The 15,100-nt window shown below is 45.2% G+C and overlaps 1 protein-coding gene across 1 annotated transcript in view; it reads left to right on the forward strand.

Annotated features, from left to right (window-relative positions):
- mgat4b (alpha-1,3-mannosyl-glycoprotein 4-beta-N-acetylglucosaminyltransferase B) overlaps positions 1-15,100 on the forward strand; it is a 136,224-nt gene that overhangs the window by 118,946 nt on the left and 2,178 nt on the right. Inside the window, exons 10-14 of the mRNA XM_033029719.1 lie at positions 1,081-1,188; positions 10,395-10,588; positions 12,190-12,268; positions 12,838-12,925; positions 13,820-13,932. Of these exons, the coding sequence (XP_032885610.1) occupies positions 1,081-1,188; positions 10,395-10,588; positions 12,190-12,268; positions 12,838-12,925; positions 13,820-13,932 (582 nt within the window). The remainder of the gene's footprint in view (positions 1-1,080; positions 1,189-10,394; positions 10,589-12,189; positions 12,269-12,837; positions 12,926-13,819; positions 13,933-15,100) is intronic.

The raw sequence follows: 15,100 nt of genomic DNA on the forward strand, positions 1-15,100 counted from the left end.
TAGTTTCCTCATTACAGAGACACACAGTCCTTACGCCCAACTCAGAGATGCCAACCAAGATGCCAACAGCTGCATGTGAGTGCTTCTACCCTGTGTCATAGTGTCATCGAGACATACAGCGTGGAAACAAGCCCTTCGGCCCAACTTGCCCATGCCAACCAATGTACTCCTTCTAGTCCCATCTGCCTGTCTTTGGCTCATATCCCTCTAAACTTTTCCTATCTATGTACCTGTCTAAGTATCTTTTAAATGTTATTATAGTACCTGCCTCAACCCCCTCTAGCAACTCGTTCCATACACCCACCACCCTCTGTGTGAAAAATTACACTTCAGGTTCCTATTAAATCTTTCCCCCCTCACCTTAAACATATGCCCTCTGGTTCTGGTTTTCTCTACTCCGGGTAAAGTTCTCTGTGTGTTCACCCTTCTGTACCTTCTTCCTGATGGTAGCAGCGAGATGAGTGCGTGGCCAGGATGGTGTGGGTCTCTGATAATGCTGGCTGCCTTTTCAAGGCAGCAACTCTTGTAAATCCCTTTGTTGCTGGGGAGGCCAGTGCCTTTGATAGACCGGGCAGCGTCCAAAACACTGTGGTCTCCTTTGTTCCTGGGTGTTGGAGTTGCCGAACCAGGCCACCCTATCTATCCCCCTCATGATTTTATACACCTCCATAAGATCACCCCTAAAATATTTGTTTAGTTTAGTTTGATTTATTGTCACGTGTACAGAGGTACAGTGAAAAGCTTTTGTTGTGTGCTAACCAGTCAGCGGAAAGACAATATAGAATTACAATCGAACCGTTGACAGTGTCCAGATACAGGATAAAGGGAATTACGTTTAGTGCAAGATAAAGTCCAGTCTGATTGAAGATAGTCCAAGGGTCTCCAATGAGATAGATGAGTAGCTCAGGACCACTCTAGTTGTTGGTGGGATGGTCAGTTGCATGATAGCAGCTGAGAAGAAACTGTATCTGGAGGTTTTCATTTCATTTATCGCAGTAAAATATCTGTGCAGCGGTTCACTTTCCTTGGCAACCAAATGTCAGGGGTGCAAAAGATTGACTTATTTCTCTTCTCCTCCAGAAACACTGTGACCGGCAGAAGGCAAACCTCCGGATCCGATTCAAGCCTTCCCTATTCCAGCACGTCGGAACGCATTCCTCGCTGGCCGGAAAGATCCAGAAATTGAAAGTAAGTTCTGCAGCCGGCAACGTTATTCCTATTACATTCCTGCAGTGAACTGTGTAACTCAAGTAAAGGCCAGAAGCAATGGGCAGGGCCTTCCCCAGCTTTCTCACAGCCTCTCCCACTCTAACAGGATCAGACCTGACATTGTCCAAGCCTGTCTCTGTGAGGGAGAGCCTGCACTCTCCCCACTGACCCCAAGCATTTTCTCCCGAATTTCCTGTTTCCTCCTGATTATTTTGTTTCTGATCTGTATCTCCTTCAGATGCTTTCACAATTTTAATGGCCTAACCCGGGCAAAGGTCCCAAGTCTCTTCACCTTTCTGAAACTTTTGATTTTAGATTTCAGAGATGCAGCGCGGAAACAGGCCCTTCGGCCCACCGAGTCTGCGCCGATAGGAGATCACCCTGTACACTACCACAATCCTACACCATAGGGACAATTAAAAATTTTACCAAAGCTAATTAACCTACAAACCTGTACATCTTTGGTGTGTGAAAGGAAACCGGAGCACCCAGAGAAAACCCACGTGGTCACAGGGAGAACGTGCAAACTCCACACGGACAGCACCCGTAGTCAGGATTGAACCCGGGTCTCTTGCGCTGTAAGGCAGCAACTCTATTCCTGTGCCACTGCGTCACAGAAGTATATAAAATTATGAGAGGCCTAGATAGGGTAGACAGTCAGAACGTTTTTCCCAGGATGGAAATGTTAAAGGTTTGAGGGCATAACTTTAAGGTGAGAGGGGCAAAGTTTAAAGGAGATAGAGTTATACAGCACGGAAACAGGCCCTTCAACCCAACTCATCCATGCTGAACAAAATGCCCCACCGAAGCTAGTACCATTTTCCCACATTTGGCCCATTTCCTTCTAAACCTCTCCTATCCATGTGCCTGTTCAAGCGCCTTTTAAATGTGTGGGGTAAAATAGACAATTGTGTAGAGTTATATGGGCAAGTACTTTTTACACAGAGGGTGGTGGGTGCCTGGAACCCACTGCCAGCAGTGGTGGTAGAGGCAGATATGATGACAATGGTGTTTGAGAGGCTTTTAGATAGGCACGTGGATATGCAGGGAATGGAGGAAATGGGTCATGTGCAGGCAGAGGAGATTAGTTTAACGTGGCTTCTTTCGACACAGACATTGTAGGTATGTTACAATACTTACCTTCAGCGGCGCTGCAGTTCTGCCACTGGCCTTGTGCGCGATTTTGGCGCGTTTGAGGGGGGGGGGGGCGGTTGTTGGAGTGCAAGCTTTTGCTAAAGAATCGTTCCGACGGCCTTTCTGTGTGTTTTTAAAAAAAATTCGCCTGACAAGTTAATCGCTGGGGTGATTTTAAAATCAGCTTCTGAAGCCGTCGACGCCGACAACGGGGCCGGATTTTAAGTAATAATAATAATAATGGATGGGATTTATATAGCGCCTTTCTAATACTCAAGGCGCTTTACATCGCATTATTCATTCACTCCTCAGTCACACTCGGTGGTGGTAAGCTACTTCTGTAGCCACAGCTACCCTGGGGCAGACTGACGGAAGCGTGGCTGCCAATCTGCGCCTACGGCCCCTCCGACCACCACCAATCACTCACACACATTCACACACATTCACACACAGGCAAAGGTGGGTGAAGTGTCTTGCCCAAGGACACAACGACAGTATGCACTCCAAGCGGGATTCGAACCGGCTACCTTCCGGTTTCCAGCCGAACACTTAGCCCATTGTGCCATCTGTCGTCCCAAGTAGGGGACAGGTAAAAGAAAGTAGTTTATTTTTATGTATAAAAGTGTTTCTTAAGATGCATTTAATTCACATTTTAAGTTGCGAAACGGTGATTTTTTCCACCGAACGAACCGGCAGTGTTTTTGTTGCCGATACGGGTTTAAATCACCGCAACCGCAACGTTCCAATTGATCGCATTCCAGAAAAAAACCCTCGCAAGATGATTTAAATGGCCATTAATTTACAGGTATTAAACATTAAATTCCTTCCATTTGGCCTATAAACCCATGACAATGAGATTTAAAAATTATGTTATATTGTAAATTCTTGTGTGAATGTTATTTGGACACTTAGGCTATTTAAAAATGTTATTCTATTCTTAAGAAATGGATAGATGTTTAGATCTAGTAATTGAATTTTGTAATTAGCTACAATTAGGTAACTAATTATATGCTTTAATTTCAAGTCATCTAAGTAAGATTGTTTCAGAATGCTTCAATCTATAATAACTGAAAATTTCTTTCCGTTCTCTTAATTTTTAAGAAAGTTATGGGCTTTTGACTGTTCTCGATCAGAGCTGTGTTAAGTCAATGAAAAAGCAATAGGGAACAAGATGCTAATTTCCGAGTATGAAAATGGCCATAACATTTTTAATACTGAAGATATAAAAGTGAATTGGGTGTCAAATTAAACTTCTTTTTATGCTTTATCTGATGGGATAAATTACAGACTTGATTATTAAAATCTCAAAATGTTGTAACATTGCTAGACATTGTGGGCCGAAGGGCCTGCTCCTGTGCTATACAGTTCTGTGTTCGATCTGTTTTTCATTTTTACCCCCCATAAATAATATTCTTGCCTTTTAATGACCTGTATCCATCCCGTTGCAACCCTGAAAAAGACACAAAGTGCTGGAGTAACTCAGAGGGACAGACAGCATCCCTGGAGAGCACTTTAAAGTAGGCATACCATGGGGAGATTTTGCAGTGGAGCAATCAAAATCTGAGTCACTCCAGCACTCTGTGTCGTTTTATGTCATCTCCACAGATGCTGCATGACCCACTAAATTACTCCAGCACTTTTTTTTGTAAACCAGCATTTACAGGCCCTTGCTGCCCTGTGTCACTTAGCTTTTCATGTACCTCGGTACAGGTGATGATAATAAACTAAACTAAGCTTCGGGCCTAAGCTTCCAGGCTGAAGAAGGGTCCTGACCCAAAACGCCACCCAGTCTTTTTCTCCAGAGATGCTGTCTGACCTGCTGAGTTACTCCAACACTAAGCTTTGGGTTACAACACTAAGCGAGCTGGCTGCTCGGGGTTTGAATCCCTGGCATGAAGCTGGCCATCAGGGCGATGGGTGGGTGGGTGGATGGGTGGTACGCTGGGAGCGGGTGGGAATGTAATGAAGCAGTGTCTCCACAGATACTGAAGCAGTGTCTCCACAGGGGGAATGCCCCTGCACTCTGCCTCAGACAGCCACCCGATTTTCTGGTGATCGGAGATGCTTCTGTCCAGTTGCGGTGAACATGTGATTAAAATTCCCACACCTACACGCAGCTGAGTTATAGTCTACGACACCAGCTGCCATACAGCAGGGCCTCACTCCCAGCCCAGCAGCACCATCTGCTGCCGTCCGCTGGCATTGCAGCCACTACACAATGCCCAAATGTGGAAACGAGGAAATGCAGATGCTTGTTAATACACAGAAAGACACAAAGTGCTGGAGAAACTCCGGAGCAGCATCTCTGGAGAAAATGGATTCTTGACGTTTCAGGTCGGGACCGTTCTTCAGAATGGTGTCATTCTGCTCCTAGATCTTATGAACAGTAATACTCTAAATGTGGCTAAACCAAAGTCGAAAAATCATTCTGCTGCTTTGTAGTGGCAGCATTTTCTGTTTGTGTTTGATTCCCAATATTCCTGCATCTTTTAACCTGATTTAATCAGAAAATGTTCCTATGAATTGTAGAGATTAAATATATTGGAATAGTGTGGGGACATTGAATGGAAAGTCCTGTCCCAGTCTGCTATTTCGAGAGGCCTTTGTCCTACATCACTGTGACTAGATCTGTATCTCGGGGGTTCTTTTCACCCCATCTTCACCTCTGATGCTCTTGGGTCTCTCTTACATGCTCTTACAGGCTCTCTCTTACTAGCTCTATTGTAAGTAGACAAAAATGCTGGAGAAACTCAGCAGGTGAGGCAGCATCTATGGAGCGAAGGAATAGGTGACATTTCTGGTAGAGACCTTTCTTCAGACTGATGTGGGGGTGGGGGGAGCGGGAAGAAGAAAGGAAGAGGCGAAGACAGTGGGATGTGGGAGAGCTGAGAAGGGGAGGGGAAGGAGGGAGAAAGCAAGGACTACCTGAAATTGGAGAAGTCAATGTTCATACCGCTGGGGTGTAATATATTTTTAGTTTAGATAATTAGTTACCTTTATAGATACAGCAAGGAAACAGGCCCTTTGACCCACCGCGTCCACGCAGACCATCAATCACCCATTCACACCATTTCCATGTTATCCCGCTTTCTCATGCACTCCCTACACACTAGGGGGCAATTTATAGAGGCCGATTAACCTACAAACCTGTACCGTCTTTGGAGTGTGGGAGGAAACTGGAGCACCTGGAGGAAACCCACGTGGTTTCAGGGAGAACATACAAACTCCACACAGAAAGCACCCGTAGTCAGGATGCTTTAAACTCTCCCTCACTGCTCCGTATTTCCACTTTGCCAAATGTTTTATTAATAGCTTAATCAGCGAGCAGATTACTAGACTGATAGAGATTAGAGAACACGTTTTAGCACAATCTTTGGGAAGACCCTGGTGTCCGTTTTTAAGTTATTCCAAGAATGTTGCCTCCACTATTACATGGTGTTTAGTCAAAAGAACTTGAACGTACTCGTGTTATCTGGGCCTCCGGGGTAGTTTCTGGTCGATGTAATAAGAGACAGAGAGACATGCTTTTCCGACTCACCCTTTGTGACCTCTGGAAGTCCCCAGTAACTCAATGGTTCAATGATGCATTTATTGTCAAGTGTGTAAACCCACAGTGAAATTCATTCTTACACACAGTCCAGTACAGTATTCCCATGTCTATGCATATCCTCGACTAGCAATTGTACTAAAATAGTCAACTAAGCCCTCAAGCCAAATTGATTTGTATCGATAAGTACGGTGAGGTACAGGTACAATGAAAATCTTGCTTGCAGCGGCATCACCAGCACAGTCAGGTAGTGCACAAAATCATACATTTTATATAAGTTATTATACACAAATTGACTGAAAAGAAAAATGTGCAATAACAAATAGGTTCAAAATTCAATTAGAATTGTAGTGCAAGAGGTGGTCCGTAGTGTTTAGTTGCTGAGGTAGGATTAGCGTGTGTGGGTCGGTTCCTGGACCTGATGGTTGTAAGAAAGTAGCTGTTCCTGAAACTGGTGGTGTGTGACTTCAGGCTTCTGTACCTCTTTCCCGACAGCAGTAGTGAGTAGGGGGCGCGACCCGTATGGTGAGGATCCTTGATGATAGATGCCGCCGCGTTGGTGTAGCGCATGGTGTAGATGCTTTCGATGGAGGGTAGGGTTGTGCCTGTGATGGAGGGGGTAGAGTCCACCACTCTCTGCAGCTTCTTGCGTTCCTATGCGTTGGAATTGTTGTACCAGGCCATGATGCAACCAGTCAGGGTACTTTCCACAGGACATCTGTCGAGTATGTGAGAGTATTTGGTAACATAGACTCAAACGTCACGGAAACAGGCCCTTCGGCCCAACTCATTCATGTCAACCAAGATGTCCCATCTAAAATAGTCTCATTTGCGTGTGTTTTGTCCCCATCCCTCTCAACCTTTCCCATCAATGTACCTGTCCAAACGTCTTTTAAATGCTATTATAGTACCTACTTCAGCTACCTCCTCTGGCAGCTCGTTCCACACACCCACCATCTGCTAAATCTCTTTAAGCTTCGGAGAATGCGGAGGCAAATGAAGTGCCAGAAACATTGCAGCCAATTTGCACATATTTTCCATGAGCTTACTACGTCAATTTACAGCAACTGTGTGTAAATAGTAGAGTGATAAATGACCTGAGAAGCTGCTGGTTCGTTGCAATAATTTAAGAATAAGTATTTGTCAGCAGGGTTGTCCACAGATAGTGCCGCTGTTACACTTCCAGGGCTCGGGATCGATGCTGTGTGGAGTTTGCACGCTTGCCCTGTGACCACATGGCTTTCCTTCTGTTATTTTATTTTAAATGTTTTTCTGTTTTGGCATTGCTTCAAAAATCTGTTTTAAATAGCTGCATGCAGGTGAGTTTTACCTGCAGGAGGTTAATGGGAAGAAGTAGTTTTAGTTTTTAGTTTTAGAGATACAGCATGTAAACAGGCCCTTTGGCCCACCAAGTCCGTGCCGACCAGCGATCACCCGGAACACTAGCACTATCCTACACATGAAGGACAATTTACAATTTTACCGAAGCTAATTAACCTACAAACCTGTGCGTCTTTGGAGTGTGAGAGGAAACCGGAGCGCACGGAAAAAACCTTCACGGTCATAAGGAGAACATACAAACTCCGTACAGATAGCACCCGTAGTCAGGATCGAACCCGGGTCTCTGGCGCTGTAAGGCAGCAACTACCACTGTGCCATCCTAATGCCAGTGGAAACAAAGAACTACAGATGCTGGATTACAAAAAAAGACACAAAGTGCTGGAATAACTTAGTGGGTCAGGCAGCATCTCTGGAGAACATGGGAGTGATGTTTTGGGTCAGGACCTTTCTTCAGAATCAGATAGAAACATAGAAAATAAGTGTAGGGGGAGGCGGCCATTTGGCACTTCGAGCCAGCACCGCCATTTATTGTGATCATAGCTGATCATCCACAATGAGTAACCAGTGTCTGCCTTCTCCCCATATCCCTTGATTACGCTAGCCCCTAGAGCTCTATCTAACTCTCTTTTAAATTCATCCAGTGAATTGGCCTCTACTGCCTTCTGTGGCAGAGAATTCCACAAATTCACAACTCTCTGGGTGAAAAAGTTTTTTCTCATCTCAGTTTTAAATGGCCTCCCCTTTATTCCTAGACTGTGGCCCCTGGTTCTGAACTCCCCCAACATTGGGAATTTTTTTCCTCCATCTAGCTTGTCCAGTCGTTTATATAATTTTATACGTTTCTATAAGATCCCCTCTCACCCTTCTAAATTCCAGTGAATACAAACCCAGTCTTTCCAATCTTTCCTCATATGAAAGTCCCGCCATCCCAGGGATTAATCTCGCGAACCGAAGCTGCACTGCCTCAAAAGCATGGGATGTCCTTCTTCAAATTAGGAGACCAAACCTGCGCACAATACTCCAGATGTGGTCTCACCAGGGCCCTGTACAACTGCAGAAGGGCCTCTTTACTCCTATACTCAAATCCTCTCGTTATGAAGGCCAACATGCCACTAGCTTTCTTCACTGCCTGCTGTACCTGCATGTTTACTTTCAGTGACTGGTGTACAGAAAGCCTTTGATAAGGTCCCACACAGGAGATGTGGGCAACCAGGTCTCGCACATATCCCTTTTTCCTAATCTGACACCATTGAGATAATAATCTGCTTCCTTGTTCTTGCCGCCAAAGTGGATAACCTCACATTTAACTACATTATACTACATCTGCCACGCATCCGCCCACTCACTCAACCTGTCCAAGTCACCCTGCTGCCTCCTAGCATCCTCTTCGCAGTTCACACTGCCACCCAGATTTGTGTCATCTGCAAATTTGCTTGTGTTACTTTTAATCCCATCATCTAAATCATTAATATATATTATAAATAGTTGCGTCCCCAGCACCGAGTCTTGCGGCACTCCAGTGCCTGCCATTCTGACAGGGACCAGTTTACTCATATTCTTTGTTTGCTGTCGGCCAACCAATTCTCTATCCACGTCAATACCCTATCCCCAATAGCATGTGCTCTAATATTGCCCACTAATCTCCTGTGTGGGACCTTATCAAAGGCTTTCTGAAAGTCCAGATACACTACATCAACTTCATCCATTTTACTTGTCACATTCTCAAAATATTCCAGAAGATTAGTCAAGCATGATTTCCCCTTCATAAATCCATGCTGACTTGGACCAATATTTTGGACCAACTTTTACTGCTATCCAAATGCGCCATTATTACTTCTTTAATAATTGACACCAGCATCTTCCCCACCACCGATGTCAGGCTAACTGGTCTATAATTCCCCGTTTTCTCTCTCGCTCCTTTCTTGGAAAGTGGGATAACATTAGCTACCCTCCAATCCACCGGAACTAATCCTGAATCTATAGAACATTGTAAAATGATCACCAATGCATCCACGATTTCTAGAGCCACCTCCTTGAGTACCCTAGGATGCAGACCATCAGGCCCTGGGGATTTATCAGCGTTCAGTCCCATCAGTCCACCTGATACTAATGTGTTAATAGCCTTGTTGACTCAATTAATCCAATGTCAATTACAAGGAGAAGAATGTAATTACCATGTGGTGAATTTGTGTTAGCAAATTCTGATATCATTCTGGATTTAGGAATTTAGATAATGCATTGAATGTATGACATTAAAATGAATATACATTTTGCCATACACTCACAAGCCCATTGGGGTACAGTAATACTGTGGTTTTGCCACACTTCTTTTAATCCACAAGTTTAGATGAATGCTCCAAGTCAGATGGGATTTTAAGTTCAGTCAGAAAAAAATATCATTGATGATGAATATAACAGCACATCTGCTTCTGCAACATCTGTTGGGGAAGAACGGCAACTGTTTTCCCTGTGGTCCCGATACGTTAATCTCAGCTGCCTGCCCGGAATGCCAATGGCTGAGAGGAGACATGGTAGATGTATATAAAATGAACAAAATCATAGGGTAGACACAGATCCTTTTTCCCAGGATGGAAATGTTCACGACTTGAGAGCAGCACTTTAAGGTGAGAGGGGCAAAGTTTAAAGGAGATAGACTCATACAGCACGGAAACAGGCCCTATGTCCCAACTTGCCCATGCCAGCCAACATGGCCCACCAACACTAGTCCCACCTGCCTTTGTTTGGCTCATATCCCTCTAAACCGTTCCTATCCATTAAACATGAGCAGCATCGATTCTGCTCCACCATTCCATCATAGTTCATTGGCCATCTGTAAATTGCCCCCTGTGATCAGGGAATGGAGTAGAAAGTGGGATAACATAGAACGAGTGTGAACGGGTGTGGACCCAGTGGGCTGAAGGGCCTGTTTCGATGTTTATCTTTAAACTAAAACCAACACCATCACAGTCATTCTGTTTGATTATCCCATCCCTTCCTTGCAAGTTTAATGATTCTTGAAACATTTCCTTGCCCTAGTGTCGGTGCTTTCTCACCCTCCGCAGGGGCAGCCTGACCTGCTGGACTTTTCTTCGACTTCCAGCATTAGCATTTTCTTTGCTCTTTGCGTGGGTTTGTTTGTGACACATCTTGTTTATCTTCTCAGGACAAGGACTTTGGGAAACATGCCCTACACAAAGGTCATTCCAACCCACCGGCTGAGGTCACCACTAGCCTGAAAACCTACCAGCACTTCACACTGGAAAAGGCTTACATGGGAGAGGATTTCTTCTGGGCATTCACCCCGGTGGCTGGCGACTTTATACGCTTCAGATTTTTTACGCCAGTCAAAATAGACAGGTAAGTTGCAAAGTTAAGTAGTGCCGATGTTTTTTGGTGTGACATTGCCTGTTCACTCCCTCACCGCACTGAGGTGATCTTTTCCCAATCTCACCCACCCCCATCACCCACACACTGAATCTCCCACAGCCCATAGACACTCTCCCCGTCACAGACTCCCTCACCAATTGACTGGTGACTTTGATTTGAGTCTCACCTTCTGGCTCAGAGTGCGGGAGGAGTGTGTTGACATATTCGAGGAAACAAATAAGAGAAAAGGAAATGTAATTGTGGTCTGACTTTATTTTAGTCCGGCACTGGGATTATCATTAGGGATGACATGCTCTAATCTACTATGAGTCAAGTCTAGAGTGTTTCATTGTCATATGTACCAAAAACAGAACAATGACATTCTTACTCACAGCAGCATACTTACTTAGACTTAGTTCCCCCCACGCTGTTGAGTGCATTGGGCAGCAAGCTTTCGCCATTCTGTTTGGTGATGTGCGACGTCTTCCACCCTCGATAGGTTTCCCGGAGGCTTTGGCCGGAGCCCGTCATGCTTGTAGGGGGCGAGCTCCGTCTCTCATGCTGGTTTCCAGTTCCGTCTCTCATGCTGGTTTCCAGTATAGTTTCCGCCTGCTGTTTCCGTAGCGGGTTATGGGTTTTACGGGGTAGCGGTGCTAGCTCTACGCCCAAACCTTCTCGGAGACTTTGGACTGGCACTGGCTTGGGGTGTCCATAACCAGACAGCAGCATAACAGATCTGTAAACACAGTACTCGTAGATAACAATAAACAAAATGAATTAATTAATTAATTAATTAAAAAAAGATAGAGCGATATTGGTGCAAAACAGACCCAAAGTCTCTAATGCAACCAAGATAGTTCATATTGTTCAATAGCCTGATGGGTGTTGAGAACTGTTAAGGACGTTACAATTTTCACTCCTGCACCTTCTTACCTGATGGCTGGAGTGAAATGAGAGTGTGGTCAGGGTGGTGTGGGTCATTGATGATGCTGGTGCTTTTTTTGAGGCAGCGCCTCCTGTAGATCCCTTCGATGGTGGGGAGGTCAGTACCCGTGATGGACCGGGCAGTGTCCACCACTCTCTGTGAAATCCCACGTTAAAACTTACCGAATAATGAAAGGCCTGGATAGAATGGATGTGGAAATGATGTTTCCACTAGTGGGAGAGTCTAGGACGAGAATAAAAGGATGTACCTTTAGAAAGGAGAGGAGGAGGAATTTCTTTAGTCTGTGGTGAATCAGTGGAATTCAAAACCACAGATGATGGCTGTGGCCAAGTAATTGGGTATTTTTAAGGCAGGATCTTAGATTAGTAAGGATGTCGGGGGTTATGGGAAGATGGAGTTGAGAGGGAAAGATAGATTAACCATGATTGAATGGTGGTGTAGACTCGATGAGCCGAATGGCCTAATTCTGCACCTATGACTTATGAAGGCAAGGTTTAGCTAGGACATGCAGAGTAAATGGCAGGGAGCTTAGGTGTGTGAGTGTAAAGGCCATGTACACATCAGCTGCCCCCATTATCACTCTGCCCTCTCAAGCCTGATGTAACTACCCGCTTGGACATCTCATCTCTTGCTGTTCTGTCCACAGGTTTTTCTTCCGCAGTGGGAACATCGAACACCCTGGCGACAAGCTCTTCAACACCTCTGTAGAGGTTTTGCCATTCGATGTAAGTTCGGAAGCAGTGTTCCTTATGTTCCTTGCGTTAGTACGTTGGGAAGATGGGTTTAGTTTAGTTTTGTTTAGAGATAGAGATTGGAAACCACTTCGGCCCACCGAGTCCGCACTGAGCACCCGTTATCCCAATTTCGTATCCTACCACTGGGAGCAATTGGGATGTGAGAGGAAACTGAAGCACCTGGAGGAAACCCAAGCAGTCGCAGGGAAAATGTGCAAACTCCAGACAGACAGCACCCGTAATCGGGATTGAACCCGGGTCCCTGGCGCTGTGAGGCAACAGCTTTACTGCTGAGCCACTGTGCCATCCTAAAGCTGGACATTCTACAGGCCAGGCGTGACTCGGGTCCAAATTCCTCTGTAGACATAAGGAACTGCAGAGGTGTTTACAAAAAACGACATCAAGTGCTGGAGTAACTCCGCAGGTCAGGCAGCATCTCTGGTGATATGTGGCGTTTCAGGTTGGGACCCTTCTACAGAGCCTGTCGTTTAGAGATGCTGAGTTACTCCAGCACTTTGTGTCTTTTTTTTCCAATTGTCTTTTGTTATTCTGCTTCACAGATGGTACAGTCGGGGAAGGAAACCTTGCTGGATGGAAAAGACAAGTTTCCCAAATACCAGCGAACAGAGGATGGCTACATCCGCATCGGTAAGGCAAACATATTTAGCCCCAGACTTTTACTCCTGTTTTTGATAGATAGATCCATCAATGGAAATAGACTCTTCAGCTCACAAAGTCCATCGATTATCCGTTCATACTAGTTCTGTACACAAGGGCACAAAATGCTTGAGTAACTCAGCAAGTCAGACAGCATCCCTGGAGAACATGGATAGGTGATGTTTCCGCTTGAGACCCATCTTCAGACTGATTGCAGGTGGGAAGAAGAAAGCTGGAAAAGATGAGAGGCGGGACAAAGCGTGGCCGACACAGGCAAGGGTTTTTTTTTGCCCACCGACCAGCGATCCCCTTACATTAACACTATCCTACACACACTAGGGACAATTTACAATTTTACCAATCCAATTAACCTACAAACCTGAGAAAAATAATGTGGTGAATTTGTGGAATTCTCTGCCTGCATTCAAAAGAAAGTTAGCCAGAGCTGTTAGGGCTAGTGGAATCAAGGGATATGGGGAGAAGGTAGGAATGGGTTACTGATTGTGGATGATCAGCCATGATCACATTGAATGGCGATGCTGGCTTGAAGGGATGAATGGCCTACTCCTGCACCTATTGTCTATGTATCTATGAAACGCGAGTTCTCAGAGAAAACCCATGCAGGTCACGGGGAGAATATACAAACTCCATACTGTAGAAAATGCAATCTCGTTCAAACCAAGCTGTTTGAATGACAATAAAAGGCATTCTATTCTATTCTACAGCACCCAAAGTCAGCATCAAACCTGGGTCTCTGGCACTGCAAGGCAGCAACTCTACGGCAGCGCCACCATGCCGCCCTTAATGTTGATGTTGAGTAGAATAGGATAAAAGATGACCTGGAATGGTTAGATCTTTCCTCTCACTGATTTCCTTTTATTTCAGCTTACTTCACAAACGGTATCGCTGAGGGGGAGGTGGACCCATCGCTCGGGCCACTGGAGTTTGTTCGCTTGTCCACCCTGTCAGACTCGCCGGTTTGGGTGATACTTAGCGAGGTAACTTGTTCACTAACCTACCCTGTCATAGAATCATAGTATGAAAACAGCCTAACTTGCCCACACTGACCATCTACACTACTCCTGCGTTTAGCCCATATCCCTCTGAATTTGCCCTATCCATGTACCTGTCTAATTGCTTCTGAAACGTTGCGATAGTACCTGCTTCAACTACCTCCTCTGGCAGCTCTTTCCATACAGCCATCACCCTCGGTGTGAAATAGTTGCCTCTCAGGTTCCTATTAAATCTTTCCTTCTCACCTTAAGTCTGTGTCCTCTGGTTTAATTCCCCTACTCTGGATAAAAAACTGCATTCGCCCTTTCTGTTCTCTTCAGGATCTTATACACCTCTATAAGATCACCCCTCGTCCTCCTGCGTTCCATGGAATAATATCCTAGCCTGCCCAACCTCTTCCTGTAGCTCAGGCCTTCGAGCCCTGGCGACATCCCCGTCAATGGTCTCTGCACTCTCCCCAGCTTAATGACATTGTGTGACCAAAACTCAACACAATACTCCAAGCCTCAACATTGGTGTGGGCATTGAGTATAAGAGTGAGGACGTCATGGTGCAGTTTTAACGGACTTTGGTTAGCCGCATTTGGAGTATTGCATGCAGTTCTGGTCAGCCCATTACAGGAAGGATGTGGAGGTTTTAGAGTGGGTGCACAAGTGAGTCACCAGAATGCTTCCTGCGTTAGAGGGTATAAACTCAAAGGAGAGATTGAATTGTTAGATTAATTTCTCTAGAGTGTAAGAGGCTGAGGGGAGACTTCAAGAAAGTATACAAAATTATGATAGGCATAGACAGGGTAGACTTTTCCCCAGAGCCTGTTTCCCTGCTGTATTTCTGTTTAACAGTAGTTTTCAGAAGGGCCATAAGGTCATACGGAATAGTAGAATTCGGCCATTTGGCCCATCAAGTCAATCATGGCTGATCTATCTCTCCCTCCTAACCCCATTCTCCTGCCGTCTCTCCATAACCTCTGACACCTGTACTAAACTAGAACCCATCTATCTCTGCCTTAAAAATATCCACTCTACAGCCTTCTGTGGCAAATAATTCCACAGATTCACCACCCTCTGACTAAAGACATTTCTCACCATTCCCCTTCCCGAAAGAACGTCCTTTAATTCAGAGGCTATGACCTAGACTCTCCCTCTAATGGAA

This window comes from Amblyraja radiata, chromosome 11, assembly GCF_010909765.2.
Source record: "Amblyraja radiata isolate CabotCenter1 chromosome 11, sAmbRad1.1.pri, whole genome shotgun sequence".
Taxonomy (NCBI): domain Eukaryota; kingdom Metazoa; phylum Chordata; class Chondrichthyes; order Rajiformes; family Rajidae; genus Amblyraja; species Amblyraja radiata.